Source organism: Scleropages formosus, chromosome 10, assembly GCF_900964775.1.
Source record: "Scleropages formosus chromosome 10, fSclFor1.1, whole genome shotgun sequence".
In the NCBI taxonomy this organism is placed as follows: Eukaryota; Metazoa; Chordata; class Actinopteri; order Osteoglossiformes; family Osteoglossidae; genus Scleropages; species Scleropages formosus.
The window spans coordinates 29,192,051-29,215,413 of NC_041815.1; the positions used below are offsets into that span (position 1 = coordinate 29,192,051).

Consider the following 23,363-nt stretch of genomic DNA (forward strand, 5'->3'; position numbering starts at 1 on the left):
TGTGCAAACACAGGGAGGGCATAAAAACCCACTGTTTCACTAGGCCTATCTTGGTGACGCAAACGTGTGTGTGTGTGTGTGTGTGTGTGTGTGTGTGTGTGTCCAGGTGGCAGAGATAACGGAGGAGCTGGAGACACTCCCAAAGAGAGCACAACTGGCTGCCGCCTTCATCACTTACCTGTCCGCTGCTCCTGAGGATCACAGGAGAGCCAGTCTGGACGAGTGGATGAAGTCGTTGGGCCTTCAAAGTAGTGTCACATGGGCAGTTGGCCAATAATAACCACTTGCAGTTTTCCAATAAGCACCGCCCCCAGCTCCTGCCTTAGATTCAGTGTTCTTTCCCAAGATTACCTGGAGGATACACCACTGTTTTGTTTTCCATTCCTTTTTCCCCTCACTAGAGTTCGATCTGCGGCACTTCCTGTGTTCAGAAAGCGAACAGCTGATCTGGAAGAGCGAGGGGCTGCCGTCGGACGACCTGTCCATGGAGAACGCCCTGGTCATCCTACAGGTGCGCAGTTCACACACACTATAACTGAGAAGAAGAGAAGGTCCCCGTCATAGGGTTTCTCCTTTCGTTCACCCTGCCCAGTTGACCTCAGGTACCCTGCAGAGAACAGTCTTCATCCTTCTGGTTCTGCATTCATGTGGCTCATTTTGCACCTTTCTGCGGAGTCACCAGTGGGTGAGACCAAAACATGGTTCACTGTTTGTTTCTTTGCCCCAGCTGTTATAATGTATGCTTGTGCTTGCTATTAAGTGTGGAAAAAGAACAGAGCAATACCTCAATTCACAAAATTCATTAATTCCTGAAAATGGTCCTGCTACCGAAATTTCTTACAGTGGAAGCCTGTTTTCCATTGTTTTAAATGGGGAAAGAACATCTTCCCAGCCCATCTGAAAACCCCAAAACAGTTTTCCCAGTAATTAGTAAAACACTGTAAATCATCTGTGTAAGCATCAATCAATGATTTTTATGCGAGATAAAACACTATCAAACACTTAGGGAGGTCAGCAATGGGTATGTTTCTAAGGTAAAATGTTTTGGGAACTGATTGTCTTTTCCTTATATCCAGTAGACAGCAGGAAACATTAGATAATAAAATTTGGAAAAACAATGCAGACAGCAATTAAAAATAAGCAAGGCAATTTGCTGAACTGTTAGTGTTTAGCAAGTGAACAGCTGATTGTGAATTGTGGTGCAAGGGAGAGGAGGCTTGGTAGTCATCGTTGCACTTCCGCTGCACAAACGTGGAAACGAAGCAAACATGAGACAAGAAACCAAAAGGGAACATCTGATGGTGCACTAGCACCACCTCCAGCCCACTACTGCACTTCTGCTTTGCTCTTTGATAGTTTGTACATGGAGGGATATCTATTTTGATTTGGTTACCCAAATGAGTGTGTGTCAGCTACCAGCGCGAGGGTTTGAGAACAGGCCTACCTGGCACTGTGCCCTCAGCCGATGCCCTGCTTGTCATGTTCACGCCATGTTCACCTGCTTTTTTTCTTTTGTTTTTTACCTTCCATGTCATGTCATTGCATCATTGCCACTGTAGATCAATGGCTTGGAGTCCCGGGTAAGAGTCCCTCAGCCGGCCACTCATGTCCGTCCTCCACCTTCTTCTCAGACCTGCTCTCAAGCCCCAGCTCCTCGTACCAAGAGCCTTAGATGGGCTTTTTAGACCCCTGGAAATCAATGGAGGCCTTTTGATGCTTGAAAACACATCTTCCTCCCATTCTGAATCGATGTGTCTGCGACTCCAGACCGAGCAGGGTGCTCCCTTCACGCTGCTGTACTTTAGATGCCACGTTCTGCCATAACTTGCTTTAGAAAGCAGGCAGGAAGATAAATACAGCAACTTTAAAATCTTTTTTTCAAAATGTCATTTCCAGCGAGTGTCTGTTATCACCTTCATTCGGTACCTTTCCTTTGTGGAATGAGCCGGAGTGTGCCGAAGGTTCGAAGGGACCCAGTTGTGGAACCTGGCCACTAGCTGTGTTTCAAAAATATGGTTAAAAGCTTCTGGAGGCATAGAGACAGATTCAATGTGGAGGAAAAAGGAATTGGTCTAGGAGGGGTTTTTTTTTTTTTTGGCTTTTGCTGTGTGATTTTGAAGCCTTTTGGGGTTTTTCTAAGCGTTTGTGTGTGTGTGTGTGTGTGTGTGTGTGTGTGTGTGTTTGCTAAACATCCATGAGCTCAGTGTTTGTGATAGTGTAGGACAGAAAGACCCTCGAGTACAAACCTCAGTTCCCCTTTGATCCTGTGCAGTAACTGTTTACACGAAAACACGGCAACTGTCTGCACCAGAGCTGTGGTTTATTGTCCTGTGGCAGCGGTTCTTAACCTGCAGTCCATGTAACCATTGAGGGTTCGTGGATGCACTTCGGGGGTTTGTGAAGTGCAGCCTGGCTTTTAAAATAACACTCTCTAATGAAGTAAAAGTTTAAATAACAATATAAAAATATTACCATGCTATTCCAAATTTATTTTAATGGACGTTTTCCAAGGAGGGGGTTTTAGGTTTCGTCAGACTCTAAAAGGGGCCCAAGTACAGAAAAGGTTAAGAACCTCTGTCTTGCTGTAGCTGTCAAGTGTACGTGGGGGGGGTAAAACCACACACCACTCCTTCTTATGGACCCTGGGGGGTGTCACCAGTAGGCTTCCATTCAAGATCATGGATGATTCATTTGGAGTCATCCAGCCAAATGTGTCCCACGTTGCGATGGAGGAGAAGGACAGTTTCCGTCATGTTTGGCGGGTGCTAATGGTACAATGGTCCTGTCTTTCAGAGCTGCGCCTGCCCTTTCCTCATTGACCCGTCGTCACGTGCCACTGAGTGGCTGAAGACTCACCTGAAGGAGTCGCGGTTGGAGGTGATCAGCCAGCAGGTAGGAGCCTCTCTTCATCCTCAGCTGTCTCGTCCCACAGCTTCCAAGCAAAGGCTTGAGGCGCAGAAGGTGGAAGGGCCTCAGACTGCTGGCCTGGAAGGGGAGGGGGGGAGCTCAATCCCTCCCCAGGATTGCGCGTCTGGCCTCAGACTGAACCCTCACATGTGGCCTTATTCCAGGACTCGAACTTCATGACATCTGTGGAGCTGGCAGTGCGCTTTGGCAAAACCCTGGTCATTCAGGAGATGGATGGAGTGGAACCAGTGCTATACCCCCTGCTGAGGCGTGACCTCATCGCTCAGGGTGAGGACCCTCCCTCCCTTTTCCCCACATCCTTTTCTCCCACTTCACCCAGAATAAGTTTTCGTTCACTGGGGCTTCTAGAGTATGGCAGGCAGTTAGCTAGAGGGGCCCATAGCTGCGCTGCCTCCTTTGAGTTCATCATCTGTTCTGCTGGTGGCACAGTGGTTAAAACTGCTGACTTTGGACTTGGAGGTCAGAGGTTCATGTCCCAGTTCGTGCTACTCTGCCCTTGAGCAGGCTACAGTTAAAATTACCTTGTGTATGAATGTAAATAAGGGAATGCAGATTCACGTTATGATTTCAAAGCGTGAGAAGAATGAAAAAAAGTAAATGTTTGTCCTGGTGAGTAGGTGTTTGTCACATGACCCTGTGACCCAGTCCTGGATTGGCACCCATAGGGTGGAGTTTGCTGCTGCTTGAGGACAGAGCCCCCCTTCCCTAGAAGTCATGCTGGAGAGGCACCAGAGTATCACTGTGATTATGGTGGAGGAGCCTTTACATTCAGCACTATTCGAACAGAAAGAGCTGGGCTTCTGTTCACTGACACACACAGCGTCCGTGTGCACTGCATGCACACACATACACCATCTTGGCTTCACTTACACACGTCTGACCGTGTGAAAACTAACAGTTTGTCTCGTGACTATGGTGTCTGTCAGCGCAAGGGGGGGCCGTGCAGAGCGACTGAGCAAGCGCACTGCGGGGATGCAAGCTACGGTGGTGGGGGTGCTCTGAGGGAGACACTGACACCTTACAGGAATTACACAGCGATTCTTCTTACTCAAGAGTCGGGAGAGCTGGGATGGAAACATGCGATGCACGTGTTAAAGCCACATGTTAAACAGAAGCCATTAATCCGCTCTGCGGGGAAGGAAGCGGTGAGACTCAGAGCAGTGAAAGCGCTGTGGCGGATGGTGGGGGAGGGGGGGGGGGTTGCTGCATTGCAGACGTTGGGCTCAGGGGCTCGCAGACCGCATGCGTGTGTGGCGTGTCGCCGTACTGCCGGCAGGAACGCCTCATCCTCTGGATCCCGACGAGCGCTTTGATGAGCAACCCGAACAAATGCTGTCGGCGGGGCGGATCACGGCGAGAACCGACTCGCTTTAACCTCAGTTTACCCCGTTCCCCTCGTGCCTGTGTCCCGCTCAAGAGGCACATAATTCAGCATAACAGCAGCAGACATAATAAATAATCAACACAGCACAAGTGCAGGGAAAAGGACACATGGAACGGTCGTGGTGCTGATTCAGCACAGAGGTGCAGTTGTGCTTTGCTTGTTTTTACAGATTCCAAGTCGGGCCGTTTGAACACTTAGTACCATTTTGCTTTTTTGCATTCGCACAAAATTAGAGCTGCATCCAAAATAAGAACACTGTATTAGTCGCTGATATATTTCATATTTTTGTCCACGATGAGGTTTGTACACAATGCTGCTTTCACTGATTTGTCCATTTGTACAGCTGGGCAGTTTTTACTTTGCTAATTAAGGGGAAGCAACTTGATCAAGGGTACTGAAGCGGGAGGTGGGATTCAAACCTGGCTTCTTCAGGTGCAAGGTTTTCAGCATTACACCACCTCCTGCTACAGCTAAGGTATCAACTGAATTACTGCTGACTCGACACTCCTCTCATGTCACCCACTTAAGGCCCCCGCTACGTCGTCCAGATCGGGGACAAAGTGGTCGACTACAACGAGGAATTCCGCTTGTTCCTGGCTACACGGAACCCAAACCCCCTCATTCCTCCCGACGCCGCCTCCATGGTGACCAAGGTCAACTTCACCACCACCCGAGCCGGACTCCAAGGACAGGTGCGGAGTTAGAAAATAAGGCGCGGAATTCCCCGCTAACACACAGGAAGTGCACGTTGGCCCCCTCTGTCTTCCTGCAGCCTCGTGAGGAGCGGGACTGGGAGACGGTGGTGTTTCCCTACTCTCCTGACCTCCGTAATTTCTTCAGTTTCTTTGTCCCCCTGCAGGGTCTTGGGCATTCGCCGTTTTAGCTCAGTGGCAATGAGAAAAATTGACTTATTTTCTCGTGTTACTCGCACTGTTTTATTTGTGTGCGATAAGGGAGGGATGTCTGTGTGGTGAGAAAACCGAGAACTATACAAAGGAGCCCATGTTGCAACGCTTGCTGTGTGTGTGTGTGTGTGTGTGTGTGTGTGTGTGTGTGTGTGTGTGTCCGCGCATCTTGGGGGTCTTGGTACTCCTTTGTTGGTACTTGAGCCACAAATCGGCTGTCTCTCGCCCACAGCTCCTGGCCCTCACCATTCAGCAGGAGAAGCCTGACCTGGAGACAGAGAAGACCAGACTGCTGCAGCAGGAGGAGGACATGAAAATCCAGCTGGCAAAGCTGGAGGAGTCTCTACTGGAGGTATGCAGGGTAGCCTTTGCCGCCCCCCCACACACACACATAATTAAAGGATGGTTGTGTCTCCTAAGCGGCTGAGCTATGTTACAGAAGGTCATGTCTCACACCCTGTCCATCTCTCTCGCTGCCTCCCTATCAGACTCTGGCCACAGCGCAGGGCAACATCCTGGAGAACAAGGAGCTTATTGAGTCACTGAACCAGACAAAGTCGAGCAGTGCGCTCATCCAGGAGTCCCTGAGCGAGTCGCACCACCTCCAGGCCTCGCTGGACCAGGTCAGAGCACCGGAGATTCTCTTACTGTCTTGTGTCAAAGCAAAGCACGCTTTCCCACCCCGTCCAAGGGGAAAAATGTGTCCCTCCCCAGAGGTGCAAGCCATGCAGCACTCAGAACATTCCTGCTTTTTCCGGTTCCTCTTGCTGTCCAACCGGTCTGCCTGTGGCACCTTGGCGGGGTCCAGTTCAGCTTTTGTCCAGCATGGCAATGGTTACCGGGCAGCAGCCGCTGTCTGTGCGTAACGAGGCCATAAAGCTGTGGAGTAGCGGTCATCTCCAGCGCAACCTCGCAGTTGCCCTTACAGACTAGCAGTTTAATTGCCTCGACCCCGTGCCAGGCCACTCGGCTCATCCCCCACACGACAAGTGTATTCCCTGTGTTATGCGTGATGTCATTGAGGAGGGTGGGCTAGGAAGGGGGCTCATTTCGCTCCCATTCCCTGATAATTCTGTGTGTGTGTGTGTGTGTGTGTGTGTGTGTGTGTGTGTGTGTGTACACATTGTGTCTCTCAGACATACAAACAACACACTCACTCACAAGAATTGCAGAAAATTACTTTTTTGTTGCTTCTCAGTATGTATTTTCCATCCTTTGGATTAATTTTTACTTTTAAATCCTTGAGATGAAACACTTAAGTACACAGTCCATGTGGTGTGTTTTGTGTCCTTGTCCCAAGTGGTTGTGAGCATTGAGTCGCAACCACACACACACACACACACACACACACACACACACACACACACACACTACAAGCAGTTTAGAGTCATCAGTCTGCTTGAAACAGGCCTTTGGTCTGTGGGTGGAAACCAGAGCACCCAGCGCAAACTTCAGGAGAGGAGGAAAACTCCACACAGGCTGAGACACCTTCAAACGCACAGTCCAGAACCTGCAAAGCAGCAGCGCTGCTCGCTGTGGGGCGATTCCCTGGGTTTGAGAAGAAGCGGCGCCCTGTTTGCTGTCAGATACGCTCCTTTAATGCACTTGGCTGGTACAGTAGTACAAGTGTGACTGTGCGTGTTTGTCCAGGGCTGTTGTATAAATGTCACCACGACTTCCAGGAAGTTCGCCCTTTCCACTTTCTTATGTGTTCAAGCATCACTGCCCTCCCGCCGTGCTTGGCAGCTCTGGCCTCTCGCGTCTGTGTTGCAGTGCATCGTGGGAAATAAACAGAGCGCCGCGGTCGCTGCTCAATGTAATCGGATGATTGTGAATTCGAGCTTTGTGTGTGTTGGCCTGGGGCGGGGGGCATTGGGGTGTGTGTGTGTGTGCGTGCGTGTGCTGGGAGGGGGGGGTGCCCGTCCATTTGCCTCCTCCTGTAGTTCAGCATGTCACTCAAGACGCAAGGCTCTGAGACGGCGGTGGCCCCCGAGACTGACGGCGTGCGGTGCGCGTGTGGGCCAGGCCGCTGATTTAATGCGCTCGCTTAAACAGGCTTGTCGATGCTCAGAACAGCATGTCTAAGCAGGAGGAACTCAATAAAAGAAAAGAAATTAAACTTTGAGTTTTCCCAAAAAAAAAAAGAGAGAAATCAAACGCCGGCGTAATGAAAGAAAACGCTGAAGCAGTACATATGCAGGATTATTTTTTTCTACATTTGTGAAATAAGAGGAATGCCGCGTGCTGCCGGCTAATCTCAGCACAGTTAATTGAGTAATAGCGCTCGTCTCAAAGCGCTCCTGCACCGTTCTTCTCTCCGAAGGCCGCACCGCTCGCCGCAGAGAGCGTTAACCGCTCCTCTTTGAGACACTTTGGTGAAGGGGAGGCAGCTGGAGCGCTGGCGGGTTGGGGGTACATTTCACCGATCTCTTCTCATCCCAGGTTGCAGGACCTCGGCGTCTCTCATTCTCCAGCTTTTGATTTATATTCTGCGCTCGGCTGGAATATTTATAAACATGCAGGCGACCGTGCCAGGCGTACGTGCGCCTTTGTTCCGTCAAACACTCTCTCACACGCATGCACACATACACACACTCACACACACTGTCGTTCTGAACATTCTGAGCCGCCGGCACTTTAAGGTATTTTCAAGACGGCAGTTGTTTGCAAAAATGTGATTCAGTGTTGCAAGGAATGTGCTCATACTGAGGCCCCAGTAAGAAGGTGTAGAAGTGGAGATGTCCTCCAGGGGGCAGTATGACACCAGCCCTGATTGATTGACTGCCTCTCTCTCTTTCTCTCTCTCTCCCCCCCCAGGAGCGAGATGCCTATCTCCCATTAGCAGAGAGTGCCAGCAAGATGTACTTTGTTATAACAGACCTCTCCAAAATTAATAACATGTATCGCTTCAGCCTGGCTGCCTTCCTGCGCATCTTTCAGAGAGCCTTGCAGACCAAGGAGGTAAGACGCAGGGGTTCTGGCCCGCTATGTGGCGCAGGGGCTGGACCCTTCCGAAGGCCCCTGCTCCCATTGCCCTAATTGCCCGCGGTAGCCAGGGAGTTGGCAGCGCTTGGGTTAGTGCTCTGACTTGAGTGTAACGGGACCTCCTCCTCCTTCCTCTTGCCAGGGTCTGGGAGGCTTTGATTGCGCAGTGCCCCCATGTCCATGCGTGTGCGCGCGCACACACGCTGTTGTACAGGTTTCTGGGGATTTTCTTTCCAGCCTGTTTTTCAGCTGCTCTGGTGAACAGTTGCTGCGATCCTCCACTGGACCACTGGGGGCGCTGTGCTGTGACCTGATCTGATAATGTTCTGATGCAGCTCACCTGCAGTTCCCATACCCCTGTGCCAGTGCCACAGATCTGCAAACTTGTGATCTTTCCTGCTGTTCAGCTGCTTGTGTGATACTTACGTGATCTGTTGCAGATGTTTATACTAAAATTTACTCATTGGACAAATACTTTCTTCCAAAACAATGTACAACTCAAAGAGAACTGCTGTGTTTTTGGAGATGCATGTCGCTTTAGAGAAAAGTGTCTGCTCAATGAATAAACGTATATGCAAATAAAAGCACATCTACAACAGACGAATACCTTAGACACAGACACAAAATTATGGAAACACAGCTTGTGTGCCTGACACCACCATGTTGCTGGTTCACATCCCTTCAGTAGCTCCTGTAGGAGTGGCATTCAAATAGCTAAAACATAGATAATCATAGCAGATGGTGTTGAACTCATTTATGGAGCTTTCAGATCATCAGGAGAGAAGTAGCTCTCATAAAGATTAGTTCAAGACCCTTCTTGCATACAGGAAGGATTCAGCAGCTCTGAGAAACACAGGCAGCTCATGCCACCACATCAGGGCCAAAACTGAGAACCTAAAAACTATAGATTTCCCACCCCATGTTAGTGTGACCGTGGAACAGTCAGAGGTGGAGGAGCCCAGCACTCTTGCTGGATGTCGGGATTCTTCAGTCGAACCCGTTAGTCATTCACAGAGCTGTGGTTCTGGAGTACGTCTGTTTCCAGAGGGACCAACAGCACTGCATCCTAAAGCGTTCAGGTCAAAGCCCAACTCAGCTGTTGGTCCACAAAGCCCAGGGTGCTGGACTCGGTGAGAAGGTGCACAGAGAGAGGAGTGCGTTCTGCTCAGTTTTCACTCGCACCTTCGCCGCGTTCCTCATCCGCCGCCTGTCCCATCTAATTGGGCATTTTTCTGAGACACCCAGCGCTTCGCACTCGAGTAGCGTGGGGTGGTAATTGAACCCAACAAGGCCGGCCCTCGTGCTGCTCCTATGATGACTGCATCCTAGGAGTGCGACAGCACTTTATCAACATGGCAGAGTTTTGAGGTGAAGGACTCATTTTCCCTCCTTTTTCCTTTGTTGTGCACAGTTGTGTAACCCTGAGAGGCTCTGCTGGTTTTACATATGGTAATTTTCCCTTTGAAAAGCACTCCGAGTTTATGTTGCGGCAGAATAAACAGAGGCACCAGGCTCTCCGACCTTTGAACCGGCTTTAATGTTAGTGAAGAGTGCTGATGGAGAAAAGAGCTTGTGTGTCGCCTGCCTCGGTCCCGCTTCCACACGCTTTTTGTGTCACTGGCGTCATTACAGTGTGGTTTCACTGTATTTACCACAAGGCCATGTTTCCTCTCCTGGTGTTGTGCTTACAGTGGGTCACATGCATGACAACAAATGAAAAATTGTTCCTAATGCATAAAGACATTTTTAAAGCAATTTCGAGATCATTTCATGTAGCCGTCGGCAGAAAACGACGCCAGGACTTGTTACACGGCTCCTTCGGTTTATGCGACTGGTATAGGAGCGGCACAAGCACAGTAAACGCTGGAGAGCTAGCATGCTGGTTTACCACACGGAGCCAGTGATGTATGGTGGTCCGTCACAAGGCCTCCCAGACACTAAAAGGCCCCGTATGTGCCGCCCTCTCACCTCTGACCTCTTCCCCCCGCAGGAGTCGAGGAGCACGGAGGCACGTATCTCCTCCCTGGCAGCCCATCTGAAGAGCACCGTGTACGAGTACGTGTGCCGCTCCCTCTTTAAGGTAAGGGACGTGTCCCCCCACCGCGCCCCCCACTCGCCCCCGTTACGAGAGACGTCCCGGGCTGCAGCAGGTGTCCTCGGAACAATACTGCAGTGAGGCGTTTTAATTTTTGCCAGAGCAGCATCCAGTGCGTAGATGGCTGAGCAACATCTAGAGATGAAATGCGCTGACTCCAGAAGTGTGTTTTTCACTCTAATTATTGAGCGAATGGCTGCAAAACTTCCTGTACAGCGTGTGCAGGAGAAAAGCGAGCCGTTTTATCACCTCCTTTTTACCACGTCTCGCGCTCCACAGCGGTGCCAGTCCCTGTTTAGGGTGATTTTTACAGCCCGGTGTGTCGGCTGACGGTGCGATTGGCCGTGTCCTTGCTGGCTGGGTACCGATTCTTCTATTTAGCGTCTCTCAGCACATGGTGTTTGCGGAAGGAGATGGGCCGAACGCAGAGCGTTGGGCGTAGAATTAATTACGCAGCTTCGGCAGGTTGGCAAAGGAGCCTCTCTGAAGCCGGACCTGAGTGGAATAACCACGTTATCCATTTGATGGGATAACGATTTTAAAGAAAAGGAGGGAGACGCTCAGCGATTGAAATATTCTCTTTGTTCCGTCCAATTGGATTAGAGGCACCGTTCCGATGCCTGTTTTCCTAAACGAGGTTTGAAGAGTCGTTCAGACAAAGAGCTCCTTAAAGGACCGTCGTTCCGGACGTCTTTGTAGCGGCTCTTCCTCCAGAGTGACAGGCCGCAGCGCTCGCTCTCGCCCCAACACGACATTCTCTTGTTAACCACTTTTGGCTTTTTGATGAGACATCGCCAGACAAAAAGCTGGTTTCTTTCCTGCCAGAGCTACTGACAGCGGCGAAGGTCGGCCGGAACCGAATCTCTTTTTCTCCCCAAGAGAGGCGTAACGCGGCTGCAGATCTACATTCTGCAAAGTGCTGCCGACCTCCGATGGTAGACTTTGCGTGTTGGCTGGTGCGTGACTCGCTTCTTCAATGGCAGGGTGATGGTTTCTTGCGTGTCACACAGCGCCGAGCTCCACACCGCTTTTCCACTGCCGTCGAAGCAGCAAGGCCGCGAGCTCCGCGTTGCCGAATCCTCCCCAAATTCATTGCTTGCATCCTCATGCTCCTCTGGTCATGCGCTGCTCCGCTGAGGTGTTTGACTTAGGACGTCGTGTCCCACACAGGCTTCTAGACTTTGCTCGCCTCCCTCTCCATGCCTGACGCCAGGGTCCGGCCCTGATGCAAACATGTGACTGGTGCTGCCGCGACCGCACTCCCCTCTCGCTCCCTCGCCCACGGCACGCTTACGTAACCCGCTGCAGATGTTTCTCCTCCTTGCTACGGTTTACATCTCTGTGGCTTTAAAGAGCACAGGAAGGGTGTGTGGGGGACCATGTGAGCGGCCCGACGGCGGGTTCTCATCCCCGGGCGGCGCAGGAAGCGCTCGGCTCGGCTAGAGGGGCCGCTAAATGGATTTTGGGAGCGTGCAGATGGTAATGAGGGACGCGCACACTCTCCAACGACACTGTGACTCATCGCTGATACTCCCGTACTTGGGGCATTTTCACTTTTTTTTTTATTGCTCCTCTTCTAAAATTAGTAAACTGTCGAAATGGATCACCTCCTCCGCCGAAGGCAGTTCATCGATGGCTTTGTTCAGTGTTGTCGGTGACACGGCAAACAGAGCCGTTGCTCATCTTTCCAGGAAGAAAACAAGGCGTCAATGTGAGCCGAGTGCCCGATGTCAGCTGATAATGAATGAGGTAAACCAAGATGGACCAATAGGTGGCGATAGTGGTCAGCGTTACGGAACGACAGCGAAAGGACGACAATGATGATGACTGTCAAAAATGTAAATGTGAATTTTATGAATGAGGAATTGAGACACGTGGCTCGTGGTCACTGGAGGCCCAGTGCCTCCGAACGGAGTTACTCTCCATATTGCCAACGAGACTCTGGCTTCTCGTTGGCCGACTCTGTCGTCGGACGCTCTTTCACTCATGAAATTAGAGTAAAATGAAGTTCACCGTGGGAGGAGAGCCCGAGGAGCTTTGCTAAGACCGGAGGGTTCAAAGGGTTAAAAGGAAGTGGTACTATTGTCGGTCTGAGTCGTTTTCTGTTTGCGATGTTGTTGCGACCACACACAAGAAGTCCAGAGGCACTGGAGGGACAAGAACTTGAGGTTTCCTGCGTAGATGAGCTGTGTGCTTCTTGTCAAACACGTCCCAGATCCACCCCTAAATGCAGGGCCCGCCCCCAGCTCCTGCGCCACCTTCCTGAAGCTTCTCTTTGGGATGAATGCATCTGACATCCTCCAAGGAGGACATATTACGGAGTGCCCATTCTCCCCTCGCTTCGGGCTTCGGTGTTTTAACCAGGGAGCTTTGGTGCGACAAGGGCCATAAATCAGCACCCAGTAATGGGCTCCCGTCGGAGGGTCCGAGAGCCGGGGTTCTCAACGGAGAGACGGCCCTGTGAAGCTTCCGTTATTTTATTTACCGCTGTGAGCGTGGAGCGGAGGCACAGCGAGGATTATAGAGTTTCATGCCCAAGAGCATCTCAGGGTCGTTCCACATGAAACCGGTGTCCCCCGTCAGGCATAGCGAAGTACAGCCGTTCTCCTGTGGGATGTGTGTGCGCGTGTCGTGGTTTGGCAGGAGCTCCTAACCAGAATGGCTTTGACCACTTTCATCTGCATTTCTCAGGGGTCAGGCTTTAAGAGGAGCTTTGGTAAAATTGAGATGGGTTCGGTACCCAGGAGGCGGTGTCCTCCGTCGCTCTTTCTTGGTGACACACAGGTGGTGTGAGGCTTGCTGTTGAACCACAGCTGGACTTTCCTCAGGATACTGCTGCTGTGGGGGTTTCATGGTCAGCAGGGTCACCGTGGCTTCCACAGGGTTTAATAGACTGTTATCACACTGGTGCAGACAATCACCACTGTGACTGACACACACACACACACACACACACACACTGAGGCCACTTTGGCTCTGATGGGTCTGACAGGCAATGCCACTGCAGAGGGGATAAAGCAAATGGAGGAACTGATGTCACACACTTGGCGTGTGAAAGCCGTGTCGGTGCTTTGCTCAGCGCTCAGGGAAGGAAGCTTCCGGATGCGAAAGGGACGAGCGAAGGCCCTTGGACGTCAAATGTCATCTTAAGAGTCGTTTTCTTTAGCGAAGTTGTTGAGGGATGGAGCAGGAAGAGAAGGAAAGGTCACCCTTTGAGCGCAGCCTTCTGAAGTGTCCTTTTGTCTCCGGGGCAACGATGAGGAGGAGGACAAGGAGGAGGAGGAGGAGGAGGAGGAGGAGACGTGGACAGGGCTCACGCCATGAATCATTGATCAGAGGCGCAGTGCGATGTGGGGGGGCACTGTGGCGCAGTTGCGCTCGCTTCATCTCCATGTGAAAAGCAGCCAGATGCTTTTGCTCTCCTCCGAGGACGAAGACGATCCGCTCGCTTGTCTGGCCACCAATATCCCCCCGCCGCCCCCTCGTCCCTCCGTGCGCTCGCCCCTCCCCAAAGTCCCCTCGAGTTTCTCATCCATCCTGCGAAATCCTTGCTTAACATCCTGTGTGTCACAGCCGATCTCTGTTGGAAAAGATTCTTGTTTTCTGTTTGCTGTCAGCTTATGAAGCACCGCTGTTCCTCTTGTCACCTGAAGCTCTGACCCCTGGAGACGGGCTTCCCTTTCGCCATCGCCGTTTCTTGGAGCCACGAGGCTGAGGCTTGGGGACGGCACACATGGGAGAGCGTTAGACCAAGGGTGTTGGCCGCTGCCTCCTCCTTCGTCACCCCCCCACCCCGGCAAGGACCCCCGGAGTGTGCTGCAGCACCTGCTTAACATGCAGGACCCTGCCTCCCAGATTAGGCGTCCCATCTAATCCCTGCGCAGCCTGTGTGCAGCTCTCACAGTCGCGCTGATAATAGCAGCAGGATTTTAACTGTTTTTTTTTTTCCTTTTCCCCCCCTCAGCATTTTTCTGCTTGACGCACCTCTGTTCCCTGCCTGCCGTCTGCTTGTTCGACATGAATGAAGCCTTTTTATTATTCATCCCCAGGAATTAGTCACAAACAGAACCCGGAGCGGCATCTCTGTTCTTCCTCCGAGTGGATCTCTCGGTAGGAGCTCAGAGGCTGCGTTTTTGAGAATTGCGCGTCTCGCACGCTGAGCTGCAAATAATGAGGCCCGGGATTTGGACAGGGCGCCACCGATCTGCACCGAAGCGCTTTAGTCGATTGGTGCGTAACTCTAATTACCGAGCTGCTCTTGATCCCTTTCTGAGTGCAAGTTCAGCTCCCTGCGTGGGAATCCAGGAGTTTCATGGTCCTGCTTCTTCCAACGACATCATCTTGGTGCCCAGCGCCTGTGCTCTTGGGAGCATGGGCTGGAGTCCACAGATGACATGGAAAACAGATCTACCTGAGTCACAGCGAGTTACCGTTGGCAACCGAGGCGCATAATGGGCTGTTGTGGCAGGAGCGGCTGGCATTCGGGCAGACGTCGTGTGCAGTAAAGCAAGCGATCTGTCGAGTGTTCAGTGAAAAAGAGCTTCTCTTGAGCATATAGACAGAGCTCAGTTACAGCATGAGTCAGAGCGCAAAGGATGTAACCAAGGGTTCGATTCTCTCCGCGGGTTTTAAAGCGGGTCACACTCGGCGAATGCCTTGGCTGCTCCTTCACCGTTCCGCTGTGTCTGCCCCTCCTACAGGAGCTGGGCGGCCTGGTGTCACACGGTGATCAGATATGGATTCAACCCCTGCTCAGTCTGTGTGGACATTGCACATTCTTCTTCACACGGGTTTCCATCCACAGTCCAAAGACATGTTCCTGGGGAACTGGTGACTCTGAATGGCCTGTGCTGTGTGTGTGTGTGTGTGTGCGTGTGTGTGTGCGCGCTAAATACTAGTCACTGCAAGTCACTTTGGGGAAAAGTAATAAAATATGAAAAATGTGAAGAAAAGAAATGTATAAAATACCCAACTGCGGTAATGAGTGCAAAACTGTCCATCGAGTCCTGAATGAATATGAACATAAGGCAGCAGCTCTTTGGTTTCAGATAGTGATGGGTTCCATAATGACCGGAGCACCGTTTCAGAGAGCCTCAGTCGGTGGAGACCTGGTTGAGCTTTGGTGAAGCCCTAGACGAGACCTAGCAGAACCTTCCTGCTTTCTCTGCTCGAATGCTTCATTGGGGCTCGCACTTGAGCGGCTGTGAGTGAAACCCGACCTTTCCCTGCCTCTGCTCTTTTTGACCGTGGGGGGACCGTGCGCTGCGGCTGACGCTGTGAAGACCGACACCGGGAGCAGCAGTCAGCGTTTCTTCATAATCTTCTGTGGATCCTTTTGAGGAGCATCTCCAAAACCTCTTTTCATTCTTTTGAAAGTTGCTGAGCAAACAGTCATATCTCAGGGACCTTAAAGACAAACATTTCTGCTTGGAAGGGAGACAAAATTTGTCGGAGTTGCCGTGTTTACTCTGTTTACCTTTCTCTGTTATAAAAACTGCAGTTTGTTTCTCCAGTGACATTTCCTCCCTAAGTGCACGTTCACTAACCCTCCCATCGTGAGCTGTGTGTGATCATGGTCGTCCATCGCTCACCCCATTCGTGCCAAAGAAATCTGACCACATCGACCGCTTCTGTTTTCTGTGTTCACATTCTGGACCCAAACGGTCCATGTGCCAGTGTCCAGCTCAGGTTTTGTGAGGTACCAGAGCTCTTCCTGCTGTGCCACCCATAAAACCTTCTTTTCAATGAATTTTAAAAATAGAATAAGTCCTCATTTTGTCTGGTCCTTGACACACACCAGTCTTCTGGGGTAAAGAACATGGTTGAGCCAGGTAGGGTGACCCAACGGGAAGCCCACCTCAGAATGCTGCAGCATTGCTGTTTTTGGAGGAAAGCGACAGTAGCTCAGCGCTGGGGGCCGGGGGGTGGGGGTGGGGGAGATGACCATCTTGATTAGCTGCTATTGTGTGTTATCTCTCTCGGCCAAACCTCTCGTCCGTTTCCTGTCCAAGCAACGGGTGTGTGTGTGTGTGTGTGTGTGTGTGTGTGTGTGTGTGTGTGTGTGTGTGTGTGTGTGTGTGTGTCCATCAGGGAAGTCTGGCTTACCCTGTGGAATCTGTGGGTCATGTCTGGTTCCATGCAGGATGAGAGGATGTAGAGATGAGTGCACCATGTTTTACATACCTCAGCCCAGTGAACCCATTTCAGGGTCTGTCCTCGTGTGGCCTGTGTAACCCCGTTGACACCCCTCTGCTCCGCTCTCACTGGAAGGCAAAGTCAGCTTCAGAGGGAAGGCCAGGTGTGCCATACATACGGAGCACCTGTCCAGCCACACATTCCACGCCCCCAGACCCCTGAAACCCCATCACTAAACTTCCTCCCCAGGTTATTAGTGTGCCGTCTCTGACATGCCCTGCCTTCTCTTATCTTCACAGTGCGACCAGCTCATGTTTGCCTTACACTTTGTCAGAGGGATGCATCCTGAGCTCTTCCAGGAGAATGTAAGTAGGGACAGAGAGGTGGGGAGGGCACACGCGCACACACACACACACACACACACACACACACACACACACACACACACACACACACACACACACACCTGTGTTTCTCCATCACCGACATACGGTGGCACAATGTGGCCTCCGCCTCACAGAGATCAGAAACAGAGAGATCACCTCTGTCTCACCTGTGGTCTTTGCGCACTCCTCCAGTGTAATTGTTGTTGTTATTAATATTAATATTAATAATAATAATAACAATAATATGTGAAGCAGTGTAACGGTCTCCAGGTGTTCCCTCATTTGAAGCTGCATGTGGTCTCACTGTAAAGTGTTTCTCATTCTCACTTGTTAAACAGTATATATGTTGATTTTCTGTGAGTGACGTACTGTACACCTGCAGCGAACAGCATCGCTCCTTACTGGCTCCTCGTACCCGCAACCCGCTGTGTGTGAGGTCCCGCCGCTGTGGGGTTACTGCCAGCGTTCTTTGCTTTCCGCCACTCTCAACACACTTACATTGCTCACTGCAATTACCCAGCTGGACGACTCCTCGAGGCATGGAGGGACTGTGGCCTGAAATGTTGTCACTGCAGTGTGTGTGTGTGTGTGTGTTGCTTTGTAGGAGTGGGATGCCTTCACAGGACTGATTGTCGGCGACATGGTAAGAAAGGAGGTACGTACCACGGTTACAGTCCTGCTCGCTACTGCACTGCTGTCTGGTGTCTTTAAATACCATAGTAACATCTGTACGTCGCTCTGTTCCTTCTGGCAGGATTCCCAGAAGGCCTTGCGAGAGCAGATCCCTTCCTGGATTGACCAGGAGCGGCAGGCAGCGGTGGCGTTGTTGAAGGTACTGCAGAGCAGCCTCCCGTGGGCTTATGTGGGGGCTACGGCAGAAATGGCACCATGCTGTCTAAAAAGGTGGGGGGTGGTGCAGCAGTGTGAGCAGAATTCCAGGTTGCATCTGGTTTGGTTGAGTAAAACAACAGGTTTGAAGACCTCACACTTTCCCCACCTTCACCCCGACTCCCCCAGTGGGTACCTGTCACACTACTGTGCTGTGCTGGGCCACGTGGGGCGGGCGTTCAGGAAGCCGTTACGATGCCACGCTTTGTTTGTCCTCTTCGTCTTGACAGCAGAGGACTAAATTGGTTCTGTTTATCGGGAGTATGTTTGTAAGTGTGGTGTAATTGCCAGTGCTCATGTCGTTCTCTCTCTTGTGCCTCCAGAGCGCTTTTCCCATGCTTTACCAGACGTTGAACTTGAACGAAGCTGATCTCTGGCTCACCTTCTCTAGTAGCTCCACCTGCGAGCAGGACTTCCCCCCATCCATCACCAAAAAGATCAGTCCCTTTCAGCAGGTAACGTTCTCTTTCAAACCCTGAGCTTATAGGACTTCATGTCCCAGTAGGGTAATCTCTGTTGTCCCTTCCAGCTGTTGCAAGTCCTGACGTGCCACTAAAAGCTGGACTGCAGTGCAGAACTGTGCTATGTGCAGTAAAGGTTGGAAGTCTGAGTATATATGCTGGAAACTAGTTTTACTTCTGACAGTGTTTTATGTCCAGATCATTAGTTTGAGTTGTCCTTCCCTGTCCTTTTTTGATGAGCTACTTCTTTCCCAGCTTTGGGGTGTTTTTCGGGTTGATACCTTGTTGAAGAATGAAGAACGGCACAGCTAGGTGTAATCCTGTCTGCTGTGTCTCTGAAGTATGCCGTCATGACCATGTAGGTTGAGATTAATGCTGTGCACTTTTGTCCACATTGCCAACTGTGTGACCAGCAAAGCAGCCCCTCAGCATGACACTGCCACCATCATCTGTGACAGTGGGACACAGGCACGACTTGGGCTTGCCCTTTACTGAAACTTGGGCTCAAATGCTTCACATTTGGACTCATTGGTCCATAAGACCATCTTCAACCCCCTAAAAGTCCATTTTCTCTATTTTTCAGACCAGGCAGGTCTCAGTTCAAGCAAGTATACTCAAATTTTCGACTGATACTGTATATAACTGTTTTGGATAGGACATCACCAAAGTCTAGTGGTTCCCAAACCCAACAAAAACTGTGGTCAGAGACTCTCAGCTGTTCCATCTGTTCTTGTGCTCCATTGCACAGAACATGATACATGCAACTGCAAATTAGTCATCGATAAAGCCCCATAATGCCATTTATTAGTGGAGTCCATTGTGACAGTGATGTAAAAGACACACGGATTGACTGACCTTGGTTTTGAAGACCGCTGAGGTCCAAACAGTTTGTGTCATAGGCCTGAATGTGTTTCCCTCCGAGCCTCCATGTTCCACTTATGTCCATGCATTGCTGTCCTCTGTTTCCTTTCTCTTTCCCACTTCCTGTCAGCTCCTGGTGCTCCAGGCGATCCGACCCGACCGGCTTCAAAGCGCCATGATCCTGTTCGTCTCACAGGCTCTTGGTGAGTGGTGCGGTTTTTTTGGGGACTGGGATGGAGACGAGGACAGGGCAACAATTGGCAGCTCCTCAGAGGATTCCCCCGTGCAGTAACCTCTCCAGCCCCCACCGCTGCTCTCCCTTTGACTTGAGTGTGGGATGGTGGAGGAGTTTCTCTGTTGTTTACATTTACATTTATTCATTTAGCTGACACTTTTCTCCAAAGTGGCTTAGAATGTTGAGGTCACAGTTATTACATGCTTACAATCATTTACCCATTTGTACAGCTGGGTAATTTTACTGGAGCAATTTAGGGTAAGTACCTTGCTCAAGGGTACTACAGCCGGAGGTGGATCCAAAGGCAGTAGCTCTAACCACTATGCTACCAGCTGTCCCCTGTTATACCTGGAAATTTACGGTATCCACTCTTGCAATGCTCATACCGAGTGATAGCTGCCTCTCCAACTTCTTCTGGCGTTGTTCAGGCCCCTGACTGTCATGTACAAATACGCAGCAGCCTTTGTTTTGCATCACATTGCATTTATTTATCTAACGTTTTTTTCTCCAAAGTGACTCGTTAAGCTGCTTACACTGCTTTACCCACTTATAGAGCAGGGTAACTTCACAATACCAATTCAGGGTAAGTACTATGATCAAGGGTGCTACAGCAGGAGGGAAGTTCGGAAGTTCTTGAGTTTGTTGGAAGGTAGCACCTCTAACCATTACGCCACCTACTGCCCTATCAAGGCATGTGTGCTTAATATTACTTGGTGACATGCACATATGATTGTAGACACACCCAGTCAATGTAAGGCAGTCCTCATCCCCATGGTCCGTGTGTGTGTGTGTGTGTGTGTGTGTGTTTTGCCATGAACTGAAGTGACCAGCAGGGCAGTGCCTGCTCCCCACTGGAGACTCCAGAGCCACGGTGCCCCAGGGTTGCTGTCCCGTCATGGTCACACTTTTGACTTTTATGTTTGAAGAAAGTCAAAGTTGATTTTTTTTATTTCTTCTTAAAATCCTTGACACCTCTGAGTGAGCAGTTAAGAACTTCAGAAAACCTCCTTTCCAATGTGCAAAATAAATGGAGCGACTAGGTCAGGGAAAGGGCGCCGTCCCTCAGCTGGCCGTAAATCCAGCCCAGGTGGAGGACTCACACAATTAGTGCTGATTTATGGATCAGTGCTGCTCCTTGAAACGGGAGCTCAATGGGAGGGGGAATAAATAAATGAACGAGGAGGAGCCTTCAGCCGGAGGGTATCGATTCCCCCCAGTCGACAGCACCCGAGTGAATCACAGTTACAGTCCGCTGTGCCCAGCACACACATCACTGTCGAATCACCACCCCAGATAGCCCTCCTCACAGCCGCTGTGGTGGTAAAATCAGTGTTGCAGCTCGGCCATCGTTGGTATGAATTGTGCCACCGTTAAAGTCCACGAGTTCCACACCACACACTGCTAACTGATCAGCATCTCAGACGTCTTTACTGTACGTCCAGCTGGTCATGGAGATCTGCTGCGTCTCACTTGTGTCCTCGCTGCTCTCTGCTGATCAGCATCACACTTTGGACTGGACCGCATTTACATGGTCATATTGCTCGTCTTCATCGGCTTCCACTGATGTCTGCTAACATCCCTTTCTACAACTCCTCGTATTCTGTACTAGGGCGTGCCCTCGTGAGGTATGTCTGCAGTATGTAAGCGGTGTGGTTGTGTGTGAGTATGTGTGACTGCATACTCCACTTCCTGCCTTGAGCCTGCATCTTTGGTTGAAAGGGAGTCTTATTTGTGGTAATTTCTGTGGTATCTCTTCTTCTCAAATTCCTCGCAGTTCGTCCCAAAGGCCCTTATTAATGACTTGGATCTGCGTGCACGATTTTTTTCTGCACTTTGCTGGAATGGAAGTAAGCAGCAACGAAAGTATGCAAAAATGATGAAATGTTGGTCATTACTCTTAATTTGGCTTATCTCTAATGGGCTGCATTCACGAGTGTGATTATTAGTGTATCAAAGTAGCACTCGTGGCCATTCTGCTGTTTCAGCAGTGCATGCTGGGTTATCTCGGGCTCCATGGGGCTCCGCGCGGCGCCCCTCTCAGATACATCGAGGCATTTGGGGTATTTATGGCATGATAACGGGACAGGTGGAGAGAGCGAGAGTCTCTGTGGTTTGTGGTGCGACACGTGGTCCTGGTGTGTCGTTGGACTTCACGCATCTCAGGGACTCCTTTAAATAGTCACTTTCGACCTTTTGAAAGTCGTACGTGTGAGGATGCTGCTGCCACGTTTAAGAATACGTACACTGTGCTTTGTGCTGCAGTAACAGTACGAATTTTCAGACGTTTTCAGACATTTTCCATTTCATTTGGTTTTAATAGCATTTTTTTTGCCTGTCTGTTTCCTACAATGTCTGATGTAGAGGACCAGACATGACCTCTGTTTATTGTCTGAGCCAACAGATGACAGTAAAGAGCATCCAAGCAGAGTAGCAGTGTGGGGCCACCTTATTTCAACTCACTTCCACAATGTTTACACTTTGTATCTGGTGTTCCCTAATGTCAGTGATCGGTGACAAGATGAGGAGCATTGTACGTGTTTATAGGATGAATAGGAGTTTGTGGAGAAGCTGTTAGTTTTCTTTTTAATATCATTTTGATTTTAATGCAGCTCAAATACATCTTAATATTAAACGGTTTTACGAAGTGTTTTTCATTAGTTATTCTTACATATGAGATTTTTGAAGAAGTTAAACAGAAAACAGACCAAGTGACTTTGGAGTTATGAGCAAGTTATGAAAAGACTAACTGTTCTAATAATGCCCACAAATTGAGACACCAGTTTACTGTATTTCCCGTACTTTGCATTTTGTGACCATTTACATTTCTGCATTCGGCACGTGGTTCTCTCCAAAGCAGCTTACAACTCACAGTAAACAAATGTGAATCCTGCCACTGAATGAGGGCTTCGCTGCAAACACGATTATTGCAACACAGATTTGTTGAGTGCTGCTGTTTTCATAGCACATGTATTCTAGTAGCAGCCTGCTGAAGTGACATGTAAAGAAGGAAATGGGTGGATGAAGAGTAGCAGATGGTGAAGTATTGACCTATATAGCTGTCAAGAGATCAGAGGAGAAGTAGCCCTGCAAGAGATGGGTTTGAGACCTTTTTTGAATTTGGGGAGGGATTCAGCAGCTCTGAGGGACTGGGAGTTTGTTCTAACAGATCGTGGCCCAAACTGAGGATTGGTGGGTTTTTGAGTTTGCACCGTTGCGAGCGGGGCCCCCAAGAGGTCAGAGGTGCCGGAGCACAACGCTCTTGCTGGGCTGTAGGGAGCGACCAGGCCCTCTGGGTACCAGGGAGCAGATCCACTGATGGTCCTGTAGGCCTTAATAACGAGAGTGTTGAGTTTGATACAGGAGACTACAGGCAGCCAGTTGGCGGGTCAGACGGGTCGTGCTGTGGTGTTCTGGATCACACAGAGAGGTTTGGTGTTGGAATCTGGAAGATGAGACGGGGCAGTAGTCCAGGTGGGACGTCACCATAGCCGTAGAGGTGTGTACGGCGTGGTGGAGGTCCCGGAGAGTTGAACCATTGTCTTCAAGATGCGGTGAGGAGGAGGTGAGCTGGTCTTCCAGTGAGACACAGAGCTTTTGACTGGGGAAGAACTGGCAGCCACTGATAGTTCTAATAATTAACTAGTGCGCACTGAGCAATGTTTAACTGCAGACTTATTATAATATATGACAGAAAATATAGCGCCAACACTTGTCCTCCTGCTAGAGCTTTCCTGCCCTGCCATTTGAATTTTATTCCTGGAACGGGACCAAAGGATCATTATATTTTTCTGTCGTATTTCTACATTTTCTTTTAAAGAGAGAACTTGGCTCCAGCCCAATAAAGAAAGGGTCACTGCCTGTCTCTGCTCCACTCCACAGCAGGCTGGAGGAGACATGCACCAGGAACTCCTGGGGGGCACCCCCGCAACCCACTGAGAGCACCAATGTAGCAGACGAGCAGTAGGTGGCGTAATGGTTAGGAACACAGCGATGCCTTCCTGGTCATGGCTTTATAACCTCGAGGTCATCGGTTTAAATCCCACCTCCTGCTGTAGTATCTTGGGTCAAGGTACTCACCCTGAATTGAGTAAGAATGAGCC

General features: G+C 50.3%; 1 protein-coding gene across 3 annotated transcripts in view; it reads left to right on the plus strand.

Moving 5' to 3' along the window:
• The window catches only part of dync2h1 (dynein cytoplasmic 2 heavy chain 1), a 98,996-nt gene that overhangs the window by 37,252 nt on the left and 38,381 nt on the right, over window positions 1-23,363 (plus strand). For all 3 annotated transcript variants that reach the window (XM_029255351.1, XM_029255352.1, XM_029255353.1), the window contains 14 exons: window positions 107-248; window positions 402-511; window positions 2,794-2,892; window positions 3,072-3,195; window positions 4,841-5,004; window positions 5,450-5,569; window positions 5,706-5,840; window positions 8,035-8,178; window positions 10,193-10,282; window positions 16,732-16,797; window positions 17,423-17,473; window positions 17,573-17,650; window positions 18,030-18,161; window positions 19,159-19,231. In XM_029255351.1, the coding sequence (XP_029111184.1) occupies window positions 107-248; window positions 402-511; window positions 2,794-2,892; window positions 3,072-3,195; window positions 4,841-5,004; window positions 5,450-5,569; window positions 5,706-5,840; window positions 8,035-8,178; window positions 10,193-10,282; window positions 16,732-16,797; window positions 17,423-17,473; window positions 17,573-17,650; window positions 18,030-18,161; window positions 19,159-19,231 (1,528 nt within the window). The remainder of the gene's footprint in view (window positions 1-106; window positions 249-401; window positions 512-2,793; window positions 2,893-3,071; window positions 3,196-4,840; window positions 5,005-5,449; window positions 5,570-5,705; window positions 5,841-8,034; window positions 8,179-10,192; window positions 10,283-16,731; window positions 16,798-17,422; window positions 17,474-17,572; window positions 17,651-18,029; window positions 18,162-19,158; window positions 19,232-23,363) is intronic.